This window comes from Convolutriloba macropyga, chromosome 14, assembly GCF_964194025.1.
Source record: "Convolutriloba macropyga chromosome 14, txConMacr16.3, whole genome shotgun sequence".
NCBI lineage: Eukaryota > Metazoa > Xenacoelomorpha > Acoela > Convolutidae > Convolutriloba > Convolutriloba macropyga.
Genome location: NC_134481.1, coordinates 8,229,332 through 8,245,381, shown reverse-complemented (window position 1 = coordinate 8,245,381; position 16,050 = coordinate 8,229,332). Strand labels below are relative to the sequence as shown.

At 34.8% G+C, this 16,050-nt stretch overlaps 1 protein-coding gene across 1 annotated transcript; it reads left to right on the top strand.

Moving 5' to 3' along the window:
* The first annotated feature begins 3,893 nt into the window (after positions 1–3,893).
* On the top strand, positions 3,894–13,261 carry LOC142353193 (neo-calmodulin-like). The gene is made up of 4 exons (XM_075405414.1): positions 3,894–4,046; positions 11,612–11,755; positions 12,051–12,224; positions 12,966–13,261. Exons 1-4 carry the CDS (start codon positions 3,996–3,998, stop codon positions 13,083–13,085), a joined length of 489 nt encoding a protein of 162 aa, XP_075261529.1. The 5' UTR covers positions 3,894–3,995; the 3' UTR covers positions 13,086–13,261.
* The last annotated feature ends 2,789 nt before the right edge of the window (positions 13,262–16,050 follow it).

Sequence of the window (16,050 nt, the reverse complement as noted above, 5' to 3'; positions counted from 1 at the left end):
ATTGCTGGAAGTGTGAAAGCTCGTAATAGCAAGCTGATGGTGTATTTTTTTTGTCATCATTTTTTGAGTCTGGGCGTTTGTAAATTGAGGAAAACCTGACTCTCTCGATCTCAAAGTTTAGCAAGGTGAAAAAGAAACAAAAAAAGCTGTAAAAATAAAGTGGTAAAACATTTTTTACAATTTTGCAATTCAATGCCAGATTGCCGATAGTTGATTTTTGTGAAGATTGTATAGCCAAATAGTTGGAAACTAGGTTATGTTTTCCCTAAATTGAGATTATTGGAACCACGTTTCTTCGAGTAAAAAACCTATACCTTATATATTAGCTGGATCCACTTTTTGTTTTTTCTTCTATAAACGGTCAAAAAAACTTAGAAGATAAGAGGCAAATTTTTACAGAATCATTGAAAAATGAGTCGATTGATTATCGTTTCTGCTTAACTTTTGATTCACCACCATTCAAAAAATGAATTCAACCGTAGTTGAAAATTTTGAAAAAAGAAAAAAGTAGAGTAAAAAATGCTGAAGTTCTCTTTTTGACCGCATGTTGTTGCCAACTTGATATGCATTTTTTGTATTGTCTACGCAACCATAGACATTTTTGTGCAAAGAGTTTAGTACCGCCAGATAAAAAGCGGGAAAAGGCAGTATTTTCATCATTATAAGTTTACATAAAATAATCGTGTAGTTTTCTAACTTTAAAAATGCTAAGTGTTCCTTTCATTGGGTTTCAGAGAAATCGGTAGCTTGACATTCCTCTAAGTACTATTTTTATAGCGTTCTTTGGCATAAATTTTTTGCAATACAATGCATTTTTACAGCTCAGTGGCTCCGTCTGGGTTCAACCGGCTGCGTTTCATACGCTCTCTTGCCTCAAAAACTTTAACCCGTAATGTTTCATACGCTCTCTAGACTGTCGAATTTTAACTTAGTCTACTTTTTCAGTTTAGGTTTTTCGGTCAAAGCATATGATCTGAAGATAGCAAAATCCAAAAAGCGTGTGGAGGCGACCTTAACAAATTCAAAAAAAGACCATTTCTTTCGCGTCACACTGATCAACATTTTTGGTAAAAATCGGTCAAGTATGCGTGAGCCCCACAAAAGAATGGCAGCAATTTGTTGGGGGCGCTCACACTCTTTTGGACTAGTACTGATTATGTTTGCATCAGTTATTGCTAAAAATGGCAAATTTGGAAAGCTGACACTGTCTTTTAAAATAGCAGTGGCCGCAAGGAAATTGATTGGAACATAATTTTACTTTTATATCTTTCCTGTGCAACTTGATCAAAAATTTTAATTTTGTTAAGCAATTCATTAGATATGAGAAAATCCAGTGTGATAGCACATATTAAAAAAAGTTTCAAAAACAGTGAGTTTGATCTTGAAAAAGATTACATTGCTGATTTTGAGTTGATTTTTTTAAAGCCAGTTTAAAAATTTTCAGTTTTTCTGTAGTTCTCCATATGAGAATTGGTTAGATTGTTGAAACTCGTGACGCCTTAGCTTATCGACTAAAAAATTCTCTAAACGTTGGTTTCAGTTAGTAAACTCTACGTTCACGTTTTATTGCAGGTAACTAATGTTTGAATTCTGAAATCTATTCTTAGGTTCATATCATAGCATTGCTGGAAGTGTGAAAGCTCGTAATAGCAAGCTGATGGTGTATTTTTGTCATCATTTTTTGAGTCTGGGCGTTTGTAAATTGAAGAAAACCTGACTCTCTCGATCTCAAAGTTTAGCAAGGTGAAAAAAAAACAAAAAAAGCTGTAAAAATAAAGTGGTAAAACTTTTTTTACAATTTTGCAATTCAATGCCAGATTGCCGATAGTTGAATTTTGCGAAGATTGTATAGCCAAATAGTTGGGAACCAGATTATGTTTTCCCTAAATGGAGATTAATTGAACCACGTTTCTTCGAGTAAAAAACCTATACCTTATATATTAGTTAGATCCGTTTTTTGTTTTTTCTTCTATAAACGGTCAGAAAAACTTAGAAGAGAAGAGGCAAATTTTTACAAAATCATTGAAAAATGAGTCGATTGATTATTGTTTCTGCTTAAATTTTGATTCACCGCCATTCAAAAAATGAATCCCACCGTAGTTGAAAATTTTGAAAAAAAGAAAAAGTAGAGTTAAAAAATGCTAAAGTTCTCTTTATAAATCATTATAAGTTTACATAAAATAATCGTGTAGTTTTCTAACTTTAAAAATGCTAAGTGTTTCTTTCATTGGGTTTCAGAGATATCGGTAGCTTGACATTCCTCTAAGTACTATTATTTTTTATAGCGTTCTTTGGCATAAATTTTTTGCAATACAATGCATTTTTACAGCTCAATGGCTCCGTCTGGGTTCAACCGGCTGCGTTTCATACGCTCTCTTGCCTCAAAAACTTTAACCCGTAATGTTTCATACGCTCTCTAGACTGTCGAATTTTAACTTTTTTTACTTTTTCGGCTTAGGTTTTTCGGTCAAAACAAATGATCTGAAGATAGCAAAATCCAAAAAGCGTGTGGAGGCGACCTTAACAAATCAAAAAAGACCATTTCTTTCGCGTCACACTGATCAACACTTTTGGTAAAAATCGGTCAAGTATGCGTGAGCCCCACAAAAGAATGGCAGCAAATTGTTAGGGGGGGGGGGGCGCTCAAACTATTTTGGACTATAGTAATGATTCTGTTTGCATCAGTTGTTGCTAAAAAATGGCTCTTTTGTTAGCAATGATCAATTTTCTTTAAAACATTTTCTGAAATGACCTCTGATCAAATCAAGCTGTGCTTGAAAACTTTGTGTGTTCGACTCCGCTTGCAATGCCAGGCGGCCAACCTCGTCTAATTTTATTATCAGACCAAAGTCCGCTTTATTTCACGTGTGATCAGATTCACTTGCGTTCAAGGTAATCTTTGATAAGACTTTCCAGTACTCAAAGTCAGTTCCGATCCAACAACACACTTGAAACAGTCTGTCGAGGAGAAAGCTGGCCTATGGTGATTTATAGTACATAGTACATGTTCACTTCATATATATTGACTGTTTAATCAAAAAAGTCAATTAGACTGGAGTAAAACTTTTTCTGCAAAAAATCAAATTGTTAAATGTTGCAGGATTTTAATAGACAAACTTCTTTCTGGGTTATGTGCAGAGCCAAGAAAACGCACTGGAGCCTCTGATGAGACCAAATTTACTGTTGCTTCTTTGTGGACCCAATTACTCTTAGCTAAAAAAAATTAAGAAAAAGGTTTTTTCAGTGACACAAATATGTAATCGGCTCTGATCAGGTTTAATTTAGTTCACAGTTGTTTCTGATTGGGCACATTTGTGCTCGAAGTCTTCTCTAATGAGAAACATTTGCGTTCAAAATTGATTCTGATCAGACTCAATTGCGCACGAATCTGGCTCTGATCACTCCATTCTGCGTTTTTGAGGTCGTCCAAACAATGTAATTTCGCGCGCAGAATTAGCAGGTATGCGCTAGAGGGAGTCTGTTTAGAATTCACTGGGTTCTGGGACATCATGAGCAACTGAAAAATTGTTGACCTTCGTTGACCAAAATCGATCAAAATCTGAAAACTACAAAAAATATATATTTTGTAGTTTTCAGATTTTGATCGATTTTGGTCAACGAGTTTTTTCTTGTTATGTAAGGTTTTTGCGCTGAACTTTTTGAAAAATAAGAGAGCTTTTCAGTGCATTTCTTTCATATTTTTTGGAATTTTTCTCGACCCGGGATATATCATTATCAACTAAAGTCAAGCAAATCGCCTACTGCTGCTGTGAGTTTTTGTCAGTTAATTTTTAAAATTAAGCTACGAAGAAGCAAGTTTTAAAACTTCAAAAGCAATAAAACAATTCAATAATAGATAAAATTGTTTAATGGCATAAACTGCAGTTAATTCTGTACATTCTACCGCTAGAACCTACAGTAACAAATCTATCTATCATAGTTTATTTTCTTATTCTGCGCAGTTTATCAACTGAACAACAATTTCTAAGTCTAAAATGTCTTCGTCAGTCTACACAGATGAAGAAAAATCATACGGGCTGTCAAAGGTAAAAACTCAACTTTATTTTTTCTCTGGATAATTGGTTTTTAGATTCTAACCAAATTCTAATTTTGAAGAATACCTTAGACTCATCTTAGCTTTTAACTTATACGCATTGCCATACTTGCCTGTAACTTATTTCAAGAACTTTTTTAAATAGATCTCTAAATAGATCTCTTCTTTTAAATAAATCTGTTCAAACGGTAAATTTGGGAACAACTTTTTCGGAATTTTTCAATTGCCTATTTTGGAATGTCACGAGATAAAAAATCATTCGGCTGACAGAGGTAAAAAAAAATTATATGTAGATTTGTTTACAGAACTTGATTACTTGTTTATTTGAACGGCACAACAAATTTGATAAAATATTCATATTTGAAACATCTCGAATTAATTTTCCCACATAATTGGCCAATTCACCAATGCTGGCAAATTTTTGAATTTTTTTCTTCCCCAGGCAGAAATTGATCATCTCAAACTTTAAAATGACCATACCTATTCTTAACGTCAGTCAAGAACGGATAGACCTGAAAAAGAAATAAACAAGATACAATTGACCGGGTTGTGAACAATACACATTGCAACACGTATGCTGTTATTGAAAACCCGATAAACAGGGTTGCACGATCAAAATATGTCCCGCCTGACGACTTGATTTTCTTCATGAATTGAAATCACAAGGATTTTCGATTCATCAAAACTGTTTGCGGAAACGCCTGACTAAGTAATTTGATAAACTGAATTTTAAAAAAATAAACAAAAAATAGATATTTTTGACCATATAAACTATTATGAATGCAGAAGTTGAAAAGATGAGGAACCCAATGAGCATCAAAAGGGTGCATATTGCTTACAAAAACCTAGAGCAACTCTTAGCATCACATTATAATGAGATGCTATGCAGGGACATTTACTTTGTGTCTGCTCTTAACATAATATCGTGTGTGAGTCCAAATATTATTTCCTACAGATAAGTCAACTTATTCAGATAAGATCACTTTTTCGATTAAAGCTATGGATTTTTTTTCAAAAAAAACTATTGTATAGTTTTGGTATAAAATAATTATGAATGAATACCGATTTGGTTCAGTTGCCTTGCTAGTTTTGACCGCTCACTAGAAAATGAAAACGCGCCACACAATTCAAATTTCTTCGTCTCTCAGAAAAAAACTAAACATCAAACTTTATGTCTCTTTAAAAGAATTGTACATAAACGATTACCGACTCGCTTCGTCGAATATAATGAGAAGATGGATAAAAAGTTCTCACCACGAGGACGAAAAAAAAGAAACTGTACAAAAAACACGAAGAATACAGAAAACTTAAGCAAAATAACTATATTGAATTTAATTGATGTTCTTCTTTGGTTGATTCATTTTGTGTTGGCTGGCTGATTTGTTTCACTCGCAAAGTGGCATAAAACTAATTCTTTGTCATTGCCCTTTTCTGAAGAACTGCAGCCCAATGATCAATCTATATTTCAACATTATCTGTTGCCTTCTAAGTTGCAATTGAAATAAGGAGCTGCCCTGAGGCTTTTCATCTCAAAATAAAATTGTTTGAGACAGCTGATCGAATTAATTTCAAAGCAAACATTTTTAGGAGTGCAGCTTGTAATGTAATGTCAATTCCACTAACAAACAAGCATTGAGATTTAAATTTCTGTGCAAAAGTCTTACTAATTTTATAGTTTTAGTGGCAATTTTTTTATTTCAAAAACTAAAAACGCAACCCAGATATAAACAAATGTTTTCAATCCAAACAAACATGAAAATTTCTTCAAAAGTCTCAAAAAATATTTTTATCTGGTTATCTTAATAATAATAATAAAAAAATGTTTATGGTTGGTACAGAATCATTATCGTGTTATAATTACAATGATTGCAAAAAAAGAACACTATTGGGTAAATCAATAGCAATCGCACCAACCAAGAGCGAACTATTAGGTCCCACTGACCTGTTTTCAAGTACCTCTAGCGGAAAAAAATTCACTATCAATACCCATTCACTAAGGGTAAAACATATTGTTTATTTTTAAACAATTGAAAACAAAAATGAAAAAAAAAAACAAATTCCATAATCAGTAGTTTTGTTTTGTTTATTAACTAAAAATTGCTTTCGTTAGTTGTTCATTTTCCAGTATGAAATTGTCTAAAAAATTGTGTATTTGTCTAAAAAGTTGTGCAAGTTTGCGTATTTCGTTTTCTTTATGGTTTTTGTGATGGTTGCAAACAAACTTCAAGAAACTTAGAAGTTTTCTTTATTAAAATTCAAAGAATGAAAGAAGAACTTACCTGACGAACTTTAATGCTGTGGATAAGTAATGGCCACAAAACAAAACTCAATTCTAATTCAGTCTTGACACTATCATTTTGACCTATCAGTCATATGTCAGAAGTAAATTCTCCCACCAATAGAAACCTGATTCTAACATCCACCGACCTCTAACTAACAAACTCGATTGTATCTAGGCCATATATGATTCTTATGAAATGTTGATGAAAATGGAAAATCAATTCCGGGATTTGGAACTAAGATCTATTCACATGCCAATCAAGTAAATTATTTTTAGCTAATCTAATTTTTCTCTGTATATTTTCGCATAGATAAGTACTAAAATACGAGCTAAAATTTGTATATTTTCAGTTCCAATTTCAATTTAAATATCAACTTGTTGAATTCTTTTGACCCGTGTTATCGACCACGACAATGGTGTCCAGACCGGCTACTGAGACAATTATTGGACCTACAGAATGCAGAATCATCTACTGCGTGGATTATATCTTTTTTGGCGAAAAGTCGCGCAGAGAAGAAAGAGGACATACTCAACACCAATGGTACTATACAGGACCTACAGGTAGCCAATCTCTTTTTTATTATGTGCAGGCAAGATGCAATTAGTAAATTAAGGAGCCAAAATAGTCCGAGGTATTCGATAGACACTCCGTACAGAGACATCAGATTGGCGATTCAAAAAATTATTTCTCCTAATGAGAGAGTAGTAACGGCAGATCGAGCTAAATTTCTGTCCGTAATACAAGGTGGAGAGGAGTCAGATGGCAATTTTCTAGCACCTCTCGGGGAAGAAGCACGCTATTCTGACTTCGAAAAACTCAAAACAGCGACCAACCCCGAAGATGAGTTGGTAAAAGTAAAGTTTATTTCGGATTTGAGGGACCATGAAGTAAAACTTAGACTACTGGACGGCATTAAAGCAAAACAAAACAATTTCGATTACAGAAATGACCGCGAGATTATACTTCAGAAGTCAAGACATGGCTTTTGCAAGATCTTCATCAGGTAATAAGCCCTTTACTGTGAAAGAAGAAGTTGGGTTCAAATTCAAAAAGACATTTTGACAGCCAAATGAAAAACTTCCGAATAATAAAAGCAAAAATATATGTGCCATAGGTGTGGAGATAAGGCACATTTTAGTAGACCCTGTCCAGTGCTAAGTAAAAAATACAAAACCTGTGAATAGATGGGACACTTCTCAAAAATGTGTAGAAGAAAACCCCAATCAATTTCAGGTAAGCACATTAAACAGAATAACTTTTGCGGAGAAGAAAATATTTCTTCAGAGCAAGTATCTCCACCATCGCAGATGGAATTGTTCTATACTAAAGAAAAAATCTTTAGCATGTCTGCGACATGGGAATATATCTCAATAAATAACTGCAAAGTGAAATTGCAGGTAGACACAGGTGCAGATATTATCAAAAATATGGACTGAGCTTGGAAAACCTCAGTTGGATGGTAAGATAATACATCTCGAAGCTTATGTATGATGGTCAGCAATTAACGCTCCTGGGATCACTTACTTGTGACATTGAGTGGAACGGAATCAGGGTCACACAAAAGCCACTAGCAGTTGTGCAGTCTAATAAAGAATTTTGACTACTTGGTAGAGATAGACATACTCTGCCCAAGCACGGTGTGAATAACATCACAACCGAGCAGCTATCTGCTGCGAAGGTCTACAAAGCACATGTGAAGCTGATACCAGATAACAGCCAATGTTCTGCAAAGCCAAAAGATACCTTTATCTCTTCAGGACAAGGTCACAGAGAAGCTGGAACAGGTGGTCAAACAGGGCATCCTTGAACCGGTACATCCAGGAGGAGTCACTAATGCATCTCACGTGGTGTGGCGGAGCAAGAAGAGTGGAGAACTTACACTTTGTGTGAACTTGAAAGTGCATATCAATGGCAAGGTGATGGATGAGGATTACGCAATACCAGACATGGAGACGATCTTCCACAACCTATATGGGGCTTCATACCTTGGCAAAATTGACCTCTGTGATGCCTATTATCAAATTGAACTTGATGAAGAGGCAAAAGATATATGCACAATGAACACATCTCAGGGACTTCTCAAAATTGCGTCGAATCAACACTCAAAGGAATTAAAGGTGTTGTGATCTTTCAAGACGATGTGTTAGTCTATGGAACTACCAAGTAGCGGTAAAATACACTTAAATAACATGAGAAATAGCGATTTCTCATGAGGGAAATGTAAGAAAAAAACTTTGAAGATATAAAAAATGATTTATGTGCTAACCCATATAAACGGCCATATAGTTTACAAAAAAGCAACAGTTACTACTGACGCCTCTGAAAAACTATTGGCGGGGTTCTTCCGCAAGAAAGACATCCAATAATATATATATATATATATATATATATATATATATATATATATATCGAGAAAGTTGACTCCAGCGGAGCAAAACTACTCGAACAAAGAGCGGAAAGCACTGGCAATTGTGTTTGTGGTCATAAAATTGAATGAATTCCATCTTGGAAGACAATTTACTCTACAGACGAGACGGACCATAAACCACTCAAATATCTCTCTGCACCAGACTTGGAGATTCCCAAGACAGCTTCAGCCAGATTCACAAGATGGGTCATAGCTCTAATGGTCTTCGACTATGAGTTGAAGTACTCACCAGGAGAGCAGATAACCCATGCAGATGCTGTGAGTAGAAATGAGTAGACGAATCGGACAAGAATCGAGTGTGCTTCGCAATCAATAACATCTACTTCGCGCAGAGTGAATTTGGTGACCCAAGCAGAAATCAAAACTGAACTTGGAACAACCAGACTCTTCCAGGACATAATGAAACGAATCAAAGCGGCAATTTGAAACAATGTTCAGAAGCAGAAAAAGGATTCGAACAACAGATAGATGCACCGACTATACACAATGGAGTCATCTTCAGAGGTGTTGTTCCTTTCATTCCACCCAAACTACGACACTTGCTTTTGGCAAAAGCACATGAGACACATCTTGGGAAGAATGGAAATGCGGCATGAGTTAGAATGATAGCATGGTGGCCTGGCATTACCCAAGACGTTCAACATTTTGTTAGTAAATGTAAGAGTTGTCAAATGAACAGGCCTAGCCTGCGAAAAACAGTCTCTACGTGGCCAGAAGCCGACGTTTGGGAACGGTTCCACATGGACTGGGGTTATGTTAAGGACCAAGGCAATATCCTACTAAATGTTGACGAGGCTTCTGGCTGGATAGAAGCTTTCACCGCGGGAAATGGAATCTCAGAAACATCTAAAGTATATCATAGTCAAATCTTTATAAAATTCGGAATGCCAAAAACTTTAGTATCTGATAATGGTCCTGATTTTGTAAGTCGTGGCCTTAAACAGTGGTGGGAATCACTGGGATTTAAGAAAATGTAATTGGGCCGCAGTGTGAGACTACCAGCAAACGCAGATTTCGACTTCTGCGAACCCATTCTATTCAATGCCAATAAAAAGAAAAAGACATTTCCTGCTACCTTCATCATCAGGAAGGGCTTGAACACATCTTTCACACCATCCAAAGAACTCAACACGGACTATTCTAGTGAGGGACAACCAAATTGCGAGACTAAATGAGGACAATGTAAAAACTGAACCAGCAGTGGAGGAGACCATATCTCAATCAGAACCACAACTTCAGAACACAGTTGTGGGACCTTCACATCAAGATGACGATTCTGCAGCCACATCACCTGCAGAGCACAACAATCCGAACCATCAGAGCCTTCGGGAACATCTTCATGAAATAGAAAACAATCCAACAGATTTGGATAACCTATACCCACAAACTTGCTTAAAACGAGGGAGGATGTGATGGTTTCAAACAAACATCAAGATAATTAGAATTTTTATTAAAGTTTCAGGAATTAAAGTAGAACTTAGCTGACGAATTTTGTCAATAAATAATGGCCACAAAACTAAACTCATTTCTAATTCAGTATTGGCGCTTTAATTATATTATTGACCTATCAATCATATGTCAGAAGTAAATTCTTCCACCAATAGAAACCTGATTCTAACGTCCACCGACCTCTAACTAACAAACTCGATTGTATCTAGGACATATATGATTCTCATGAAATGTTGATGAAAATAGAAAATCACCTCCGGGATTCGGAACTAAGATCTACTCACATGCCAATCAAGTAAATAATTTTAGCTAATCTAAATTTTCTCAGTATAGTTTTGCATAGATAAGTAATAAATACGAGCTAATTTTTGTATATTTTCAGTTTCAATTTTAGTTCAAAATTCAACTTATTGATTTCTTTTGACACGTGTTATCGACCACGACAGTTTTTTACTTTGTCTACAAACATTGGTTCGATTAATAAAACTAGGTTTAATATCCCTCTTAACCTTGTATACAAACCATTTTTCAAGCATAAGCGTTTACTAGTTGAAGTATTTTTAGACCGACTGCATGAAAGGTTTTCTAGATCCTGACCACTCAAAAATTTTGACTTTTGAAGATTAAGAATATACTCTTTTGTTAACATCAACATGAATGATTTTCAGATTTTTTTCGACCAATTGCGATGCCCAATTTAGTCGAGCCGTCACTTACATGAACAAAACTAGCTATATTTTTGTTTTTTTATATAAATCAATTGCAATTGCAAAACAGTACAAACAAGAACATTACAAACTAAATTGATTACCAGAAACGCTCTACTTAAAGGACGAAAAAAACTAAGCTATTATGTAATCTAAAATTTAATCTTTGACGCAAGTTAATAAATTCTCGTAAAAAAATTATTCAAAAAAAAGAGAATAAATACGCAAACTTTTCCATCTACTCCAATTTTTGAGGCATACTTCTAAACAACGCTAAATCATCAATGCTTCTGAGTAAATAAGACATGCAGTGAAGTTGTTCGAAACGTCATATCGAAGTTAAGGAAAGAACTCCATCTGATAAAGATTTCCAAAAAATTTTTATATCTGTCATGCTATTGTTGCTATTTCATTTTATTGGCTGAAAACTTCGACCTCAAAATGAAAGAAAAACAATTTTTGTAATTTTTTAAAAATCTGTTTGGCCGTTTTAAATTTTTATTCTGCGCTTTTTTCATTTCAACTTTCCACTATGGGGTTCTTGTTAAAGTCCGTACCCAGGGAGGGATGTGCGCTTATATCTAACCGTTGAGGACTTTTATCTCACGATCGGGCCAATACATGTCTTGTATCGGGGTCCCTACCTGATAAACACACACTGCCCGTTTGTAAAATGATTTTCTTGTTTGAGGCGAAGCTGATGGAGTTTAAGGAAGCGTTCGACTACTTTGATGTGGAATTGAGTTCACACCTGCCGGTGGAAAAGTTGGAACAGCATCTGATTGACATGGGATACAACCCCACAGACATGGAATTGGACAAGTTCGAATTGGAGGTAGGAACTTTTTCTATTTTCCCTTTTTAACCATTTTTTTTAAATTCTGCCCGAAATAAATTTATTTGAGGCTATGTCCTATCTTTTTACATGTAAAAACGAAAAGCCAACTGTAAATAATCCTGGCAATTTATGTTTTCAATTGATGCTATGTGATTTGTTTCGGATGGATTGGCGTAAGTGTTTAACATTTGTATATAATTGCGAAAAAATCGCAAAACTCACCCTCATAATATTTTTCATGAAGTGTGGCCTTGATAGCATATTTTAATATTTCTGGAAGTAGTTAATTTAGGTTGACCCGGACAACACTGGCTACTACAACTTCGATGCTTTCATGAAGATGGTGGCGTACATCTTAAGAGCGGGCGATGATATCGAGGAGGATCTGGCTCAAGTGTTCAGACTGTTCGATCCAGACTCATCCGGATCTATCTCAACCAAAGAGATCATAGACATACTCAAAGAGGTCAGATAGGGGTGTGGTGGGGGGGGGGGACTTAAGGGGTGGTATTCGGGGCAGAGTGTAGAGTTGGAGGATGAGGGTGCGGGGTCGGGTTTGTACCAATAGGGGGGGGGGGGGTGATGGGTTTGTTATGTCGTTTTTGGACACTGCCCCAGACAAACTCCAACGAGTATCGTGTAAGATCTTGCAAGATTCTTTCATTTAACACTTGCACTATTCAAGATACGGACGTTTATCCTGCAAGAATATTGTTTTCACGTGATTTTGTCTCTAAGCTCTTTACATTCTCAAATCTCTATGCACTATCTGCAAGTAAATAGTTTTTTATTCGACCCACAGAAAACCCACAGTACTTTGTTGACATTATAACAAAGAACTTTTGACCTCATTTTGTATTCCCCAGTCGAAAACAGAACCTGATTTAGTAAGATTCGGCCTTAAAAAATTGATATTGCGAGATTTTGCTAGTTAAATTTTATCTTCTAAGAATCTTGTAAGAGGAAAAATTAATCTTGTAAGATCTTTTAAGTTTCTTACGATGCGTGAACACATTTACAAGATTGGCTTTTTTTCTTCCTACAAGATTGTTACAAGATCAACTGAAGATACTTACAAGATCTTTTAGCCAATTTTTAGTCCGAATCTTGCTAAATTAACTTCAGTTTTCGACTCGTGATTACAAACTGAAGACAAAAAGTTCTTTGTTGGAAAAGCCATTGTACATACTAACTCTGCTTTCTGTAGATTGACCCGAAGATGCCCCGTAAAGAGATTGATGAAATGATAGCAGATGCTGACCCAGACGGCTCGGGTGAAATCACATTCGATGAATTCAAACACATGATGATGAAACACGATGACTGAACTTCTATTGCCTTATTTTGGGAAAAGAAAAAATACAATATCAATGGGAGAAATTATTGACAAATAATTTGCAAATTATGATCATTGGAAATTAATTGTGCATAATTTTGCTGTGCATTTAAAAGTATTTATTCCGATTGGCTGCTATACCAAATAATTGAAACCTCTTTTTCCAATAGTTTTTTGCGAAATGATAAAATAATCAGGTTGATGAATGATTCGATATGAAACAAAGAGCAATGAAATTTAGTTAAGCTTAGCGTCCCCGAGGTGAGTTGGTCGAAATATGATTCGACGATTATTGTCTGAAAGTTACCTTTCATGACGTTAATTACATGGTCTGGACCATAGTTTTTTCTCGCTAGTTCGAATCATGACCCCACAAAATTGAATCATAAGCACGTTATTTCATATCACAAGTTCCCAAAACGTCCAAAAAAGTTCACATAATCTGATTAAGTTTGCTTCATAGTCCCATTGAATTTATTTATTTAATTGAATTTAATTTCTTTTCTCCGAGCTACCCGAGAAAGATAGTTCACGTAGCTTATCAACACGAACTGAGAGCTAACAAACCACCAAAAATGTCAAAAAGTCAAGCCTGTTAAACTCGATCGATTTTTTTATCAGGGCAACAAAATCGGTCTTAAGAAATTCTAATAATGTATTCCGTCTTCCTGTTATTTATTTAGTTTTCGAGGATTTAAATAAATCGGAATAAACAAATCGGATTTAAACGGAATAAATAACTTTTTTCATTCTTTTTATTTCGCAATCTTTCGCACTGAGCCAACAACTTTTTATCAACTTCTTGCCTCAGCACTTGATCATTGCCATTTTTCGTCTGGGTCGTGCAATATTATTATGTTATTTTAGTTTTGAAACGTTACCCTTTTGATTCAGAGTCCCAAAACTTTGCAGAATCCCGCAGGGTCGAAGCAAAAACGTGTTTTGTATGATTATTTCATGATAGTTCCTGTAAATGTGAGCTAATTGGCTAGTTTTTTTGTTTAAACAGTCTAATATTGGCCCCTTTTTCCCGGATCAACCGGATCATAATTTCACCACCTCGCCAATGGTTTGCATCGAGTCTAGAAGCTCTCAATTTAGAGATGAAAAATTTTGTAAACTTATGTAAGAGATGATAAATGTAGAGATGATAAATTTATGTAAGATTATGTAGAGATAATAAATTTGAGTAAGAGTTCCATATATATTCTTAGTGCTAGTTAATTCATTAGAGTTAGTATTATAGGAAAAAGGAGACCAATTTTCAATTGCCACTGGAAAAAAGATTGACCAGATATATAACATTGTAAGTACACGATTACGAAGTTAAGATAAAGTAAATTTGAAAATATGTATTTGTGTTTTTGAAGGTTTCAGGCGCATGAAAAAGTGTCATAAAAAAGCTATAAAAAGAACAATATGAAATTTGGCGGAAAATAAAAAAATGACCATTAAGTACAGGTCGCTATGGTCTGAATTAGTTCCGCTGCCATTACGTAGGAGAAAAATTTATTAAAAATTTTATTAAAATTACCGAAATACGTCAACACTACAGAAATACTTCCAGTCTATAGAAAATCAGCAACATAAGTATTAAGCAAGGGCAAACGAAAGTTACCTTTCCATCAAATTGTGCTGCTTCATATCGATTATTCTTTATTGAGAAACTCCAGTTACAGCTAAAAAACTTCATTTTCTGTAAAAGTTTCAAGACGATCGAATAGCGTTTTCTCGAATTTTCTAATGCTTGAGTAAATAATATTCTTTTTTCGCTTGTTTGAGTTGATGCTTTATACGTAAAATTTTTTCTCATTCGAGAGAACTGTTTTTCTTAAGCTTTAACAAAAATTTTTTGGTCAAAACAGCTTTTCGAAGTAACCTCTTGTTTTTTTTTTAAAAAAAAACTAGTGTTTCTTTGCTGTCTTCAAGACAGAGTAATGCAAACTTCCAAAGACATTTTCCTATCTAAAAACTTGTATTTCTTAAACTCCCCAAAATTCAAATCAAATTTCAACCGCAGAATGCTCAGCTTCAACATATTTTTTTGAGCTTGTGTACAAAAGAACTTCCTATTTTTCAAGAATTGAGCCGATGTTCGCAGATATGAAAAACAAGAAGTCATTTAATCATCATTTTGGTTGGTTGTTTTAAAATTTACCGAGAAAATTAACGTCAACTGAATATTTGGCTGTTTTCTGTTTCAGCCAAAAAAAACTATACTGAAGTTTTGAAAATTAATACTAGCAAAGGCTGAATACTACTTTGCGGAACAAAAGTGTGTTTTGCTTCAATTTCCATGAATTTTTTTATGACCACGCGTTCTTTTCTGTTTGCCACAATCTCAAAAACCAGTACTTCTCAATAAAGTATTAACGAACCAAGATAACAGAGTATGTAAACAAGAAAACCGCCGATCAAAAAGAGTTGCCAACAAAAGACGAAAAGTACTTATGTCTCAGTAAATTTCTGTTTCGTTTCGCTAAATTTTCTCATAAAATTTTTTTCAACTTCTTGACTGCAATTTTCTTCAGAATAAGAAAGGAACTGTTGAGATAAAGCAGCTGCCTCCCAATGTTTTTCCACTGCCATTACGTATAAGATACAATTAGTATTGAATTATTCAGGAATTAATTTCTTCGCCAAAATGTATTTAACCGAACCTTCTGTATTAGTTTAGGACAGAGCACACCAATGCAAGATGTATAGGTTACGTGATTCTTGTAAAGTCATTGAAAAATTCGCATTTGCCAAAAACCACGAACTAGATCCAGTTATAAGCCAGAGTTTGAAAAGACTTCAACAGAGCCATGTAGTCTCACTTCAAATACACAGTTTGAATGTTTATAAATATTGGCAGTACAAAAATTTGGCACTGCATAGATTACAAAACTTGTATGTATTTCAGTAATTTAAGCGCCCCCCACTGAAATCCAATAAATTCAAAATTAAAACGCCG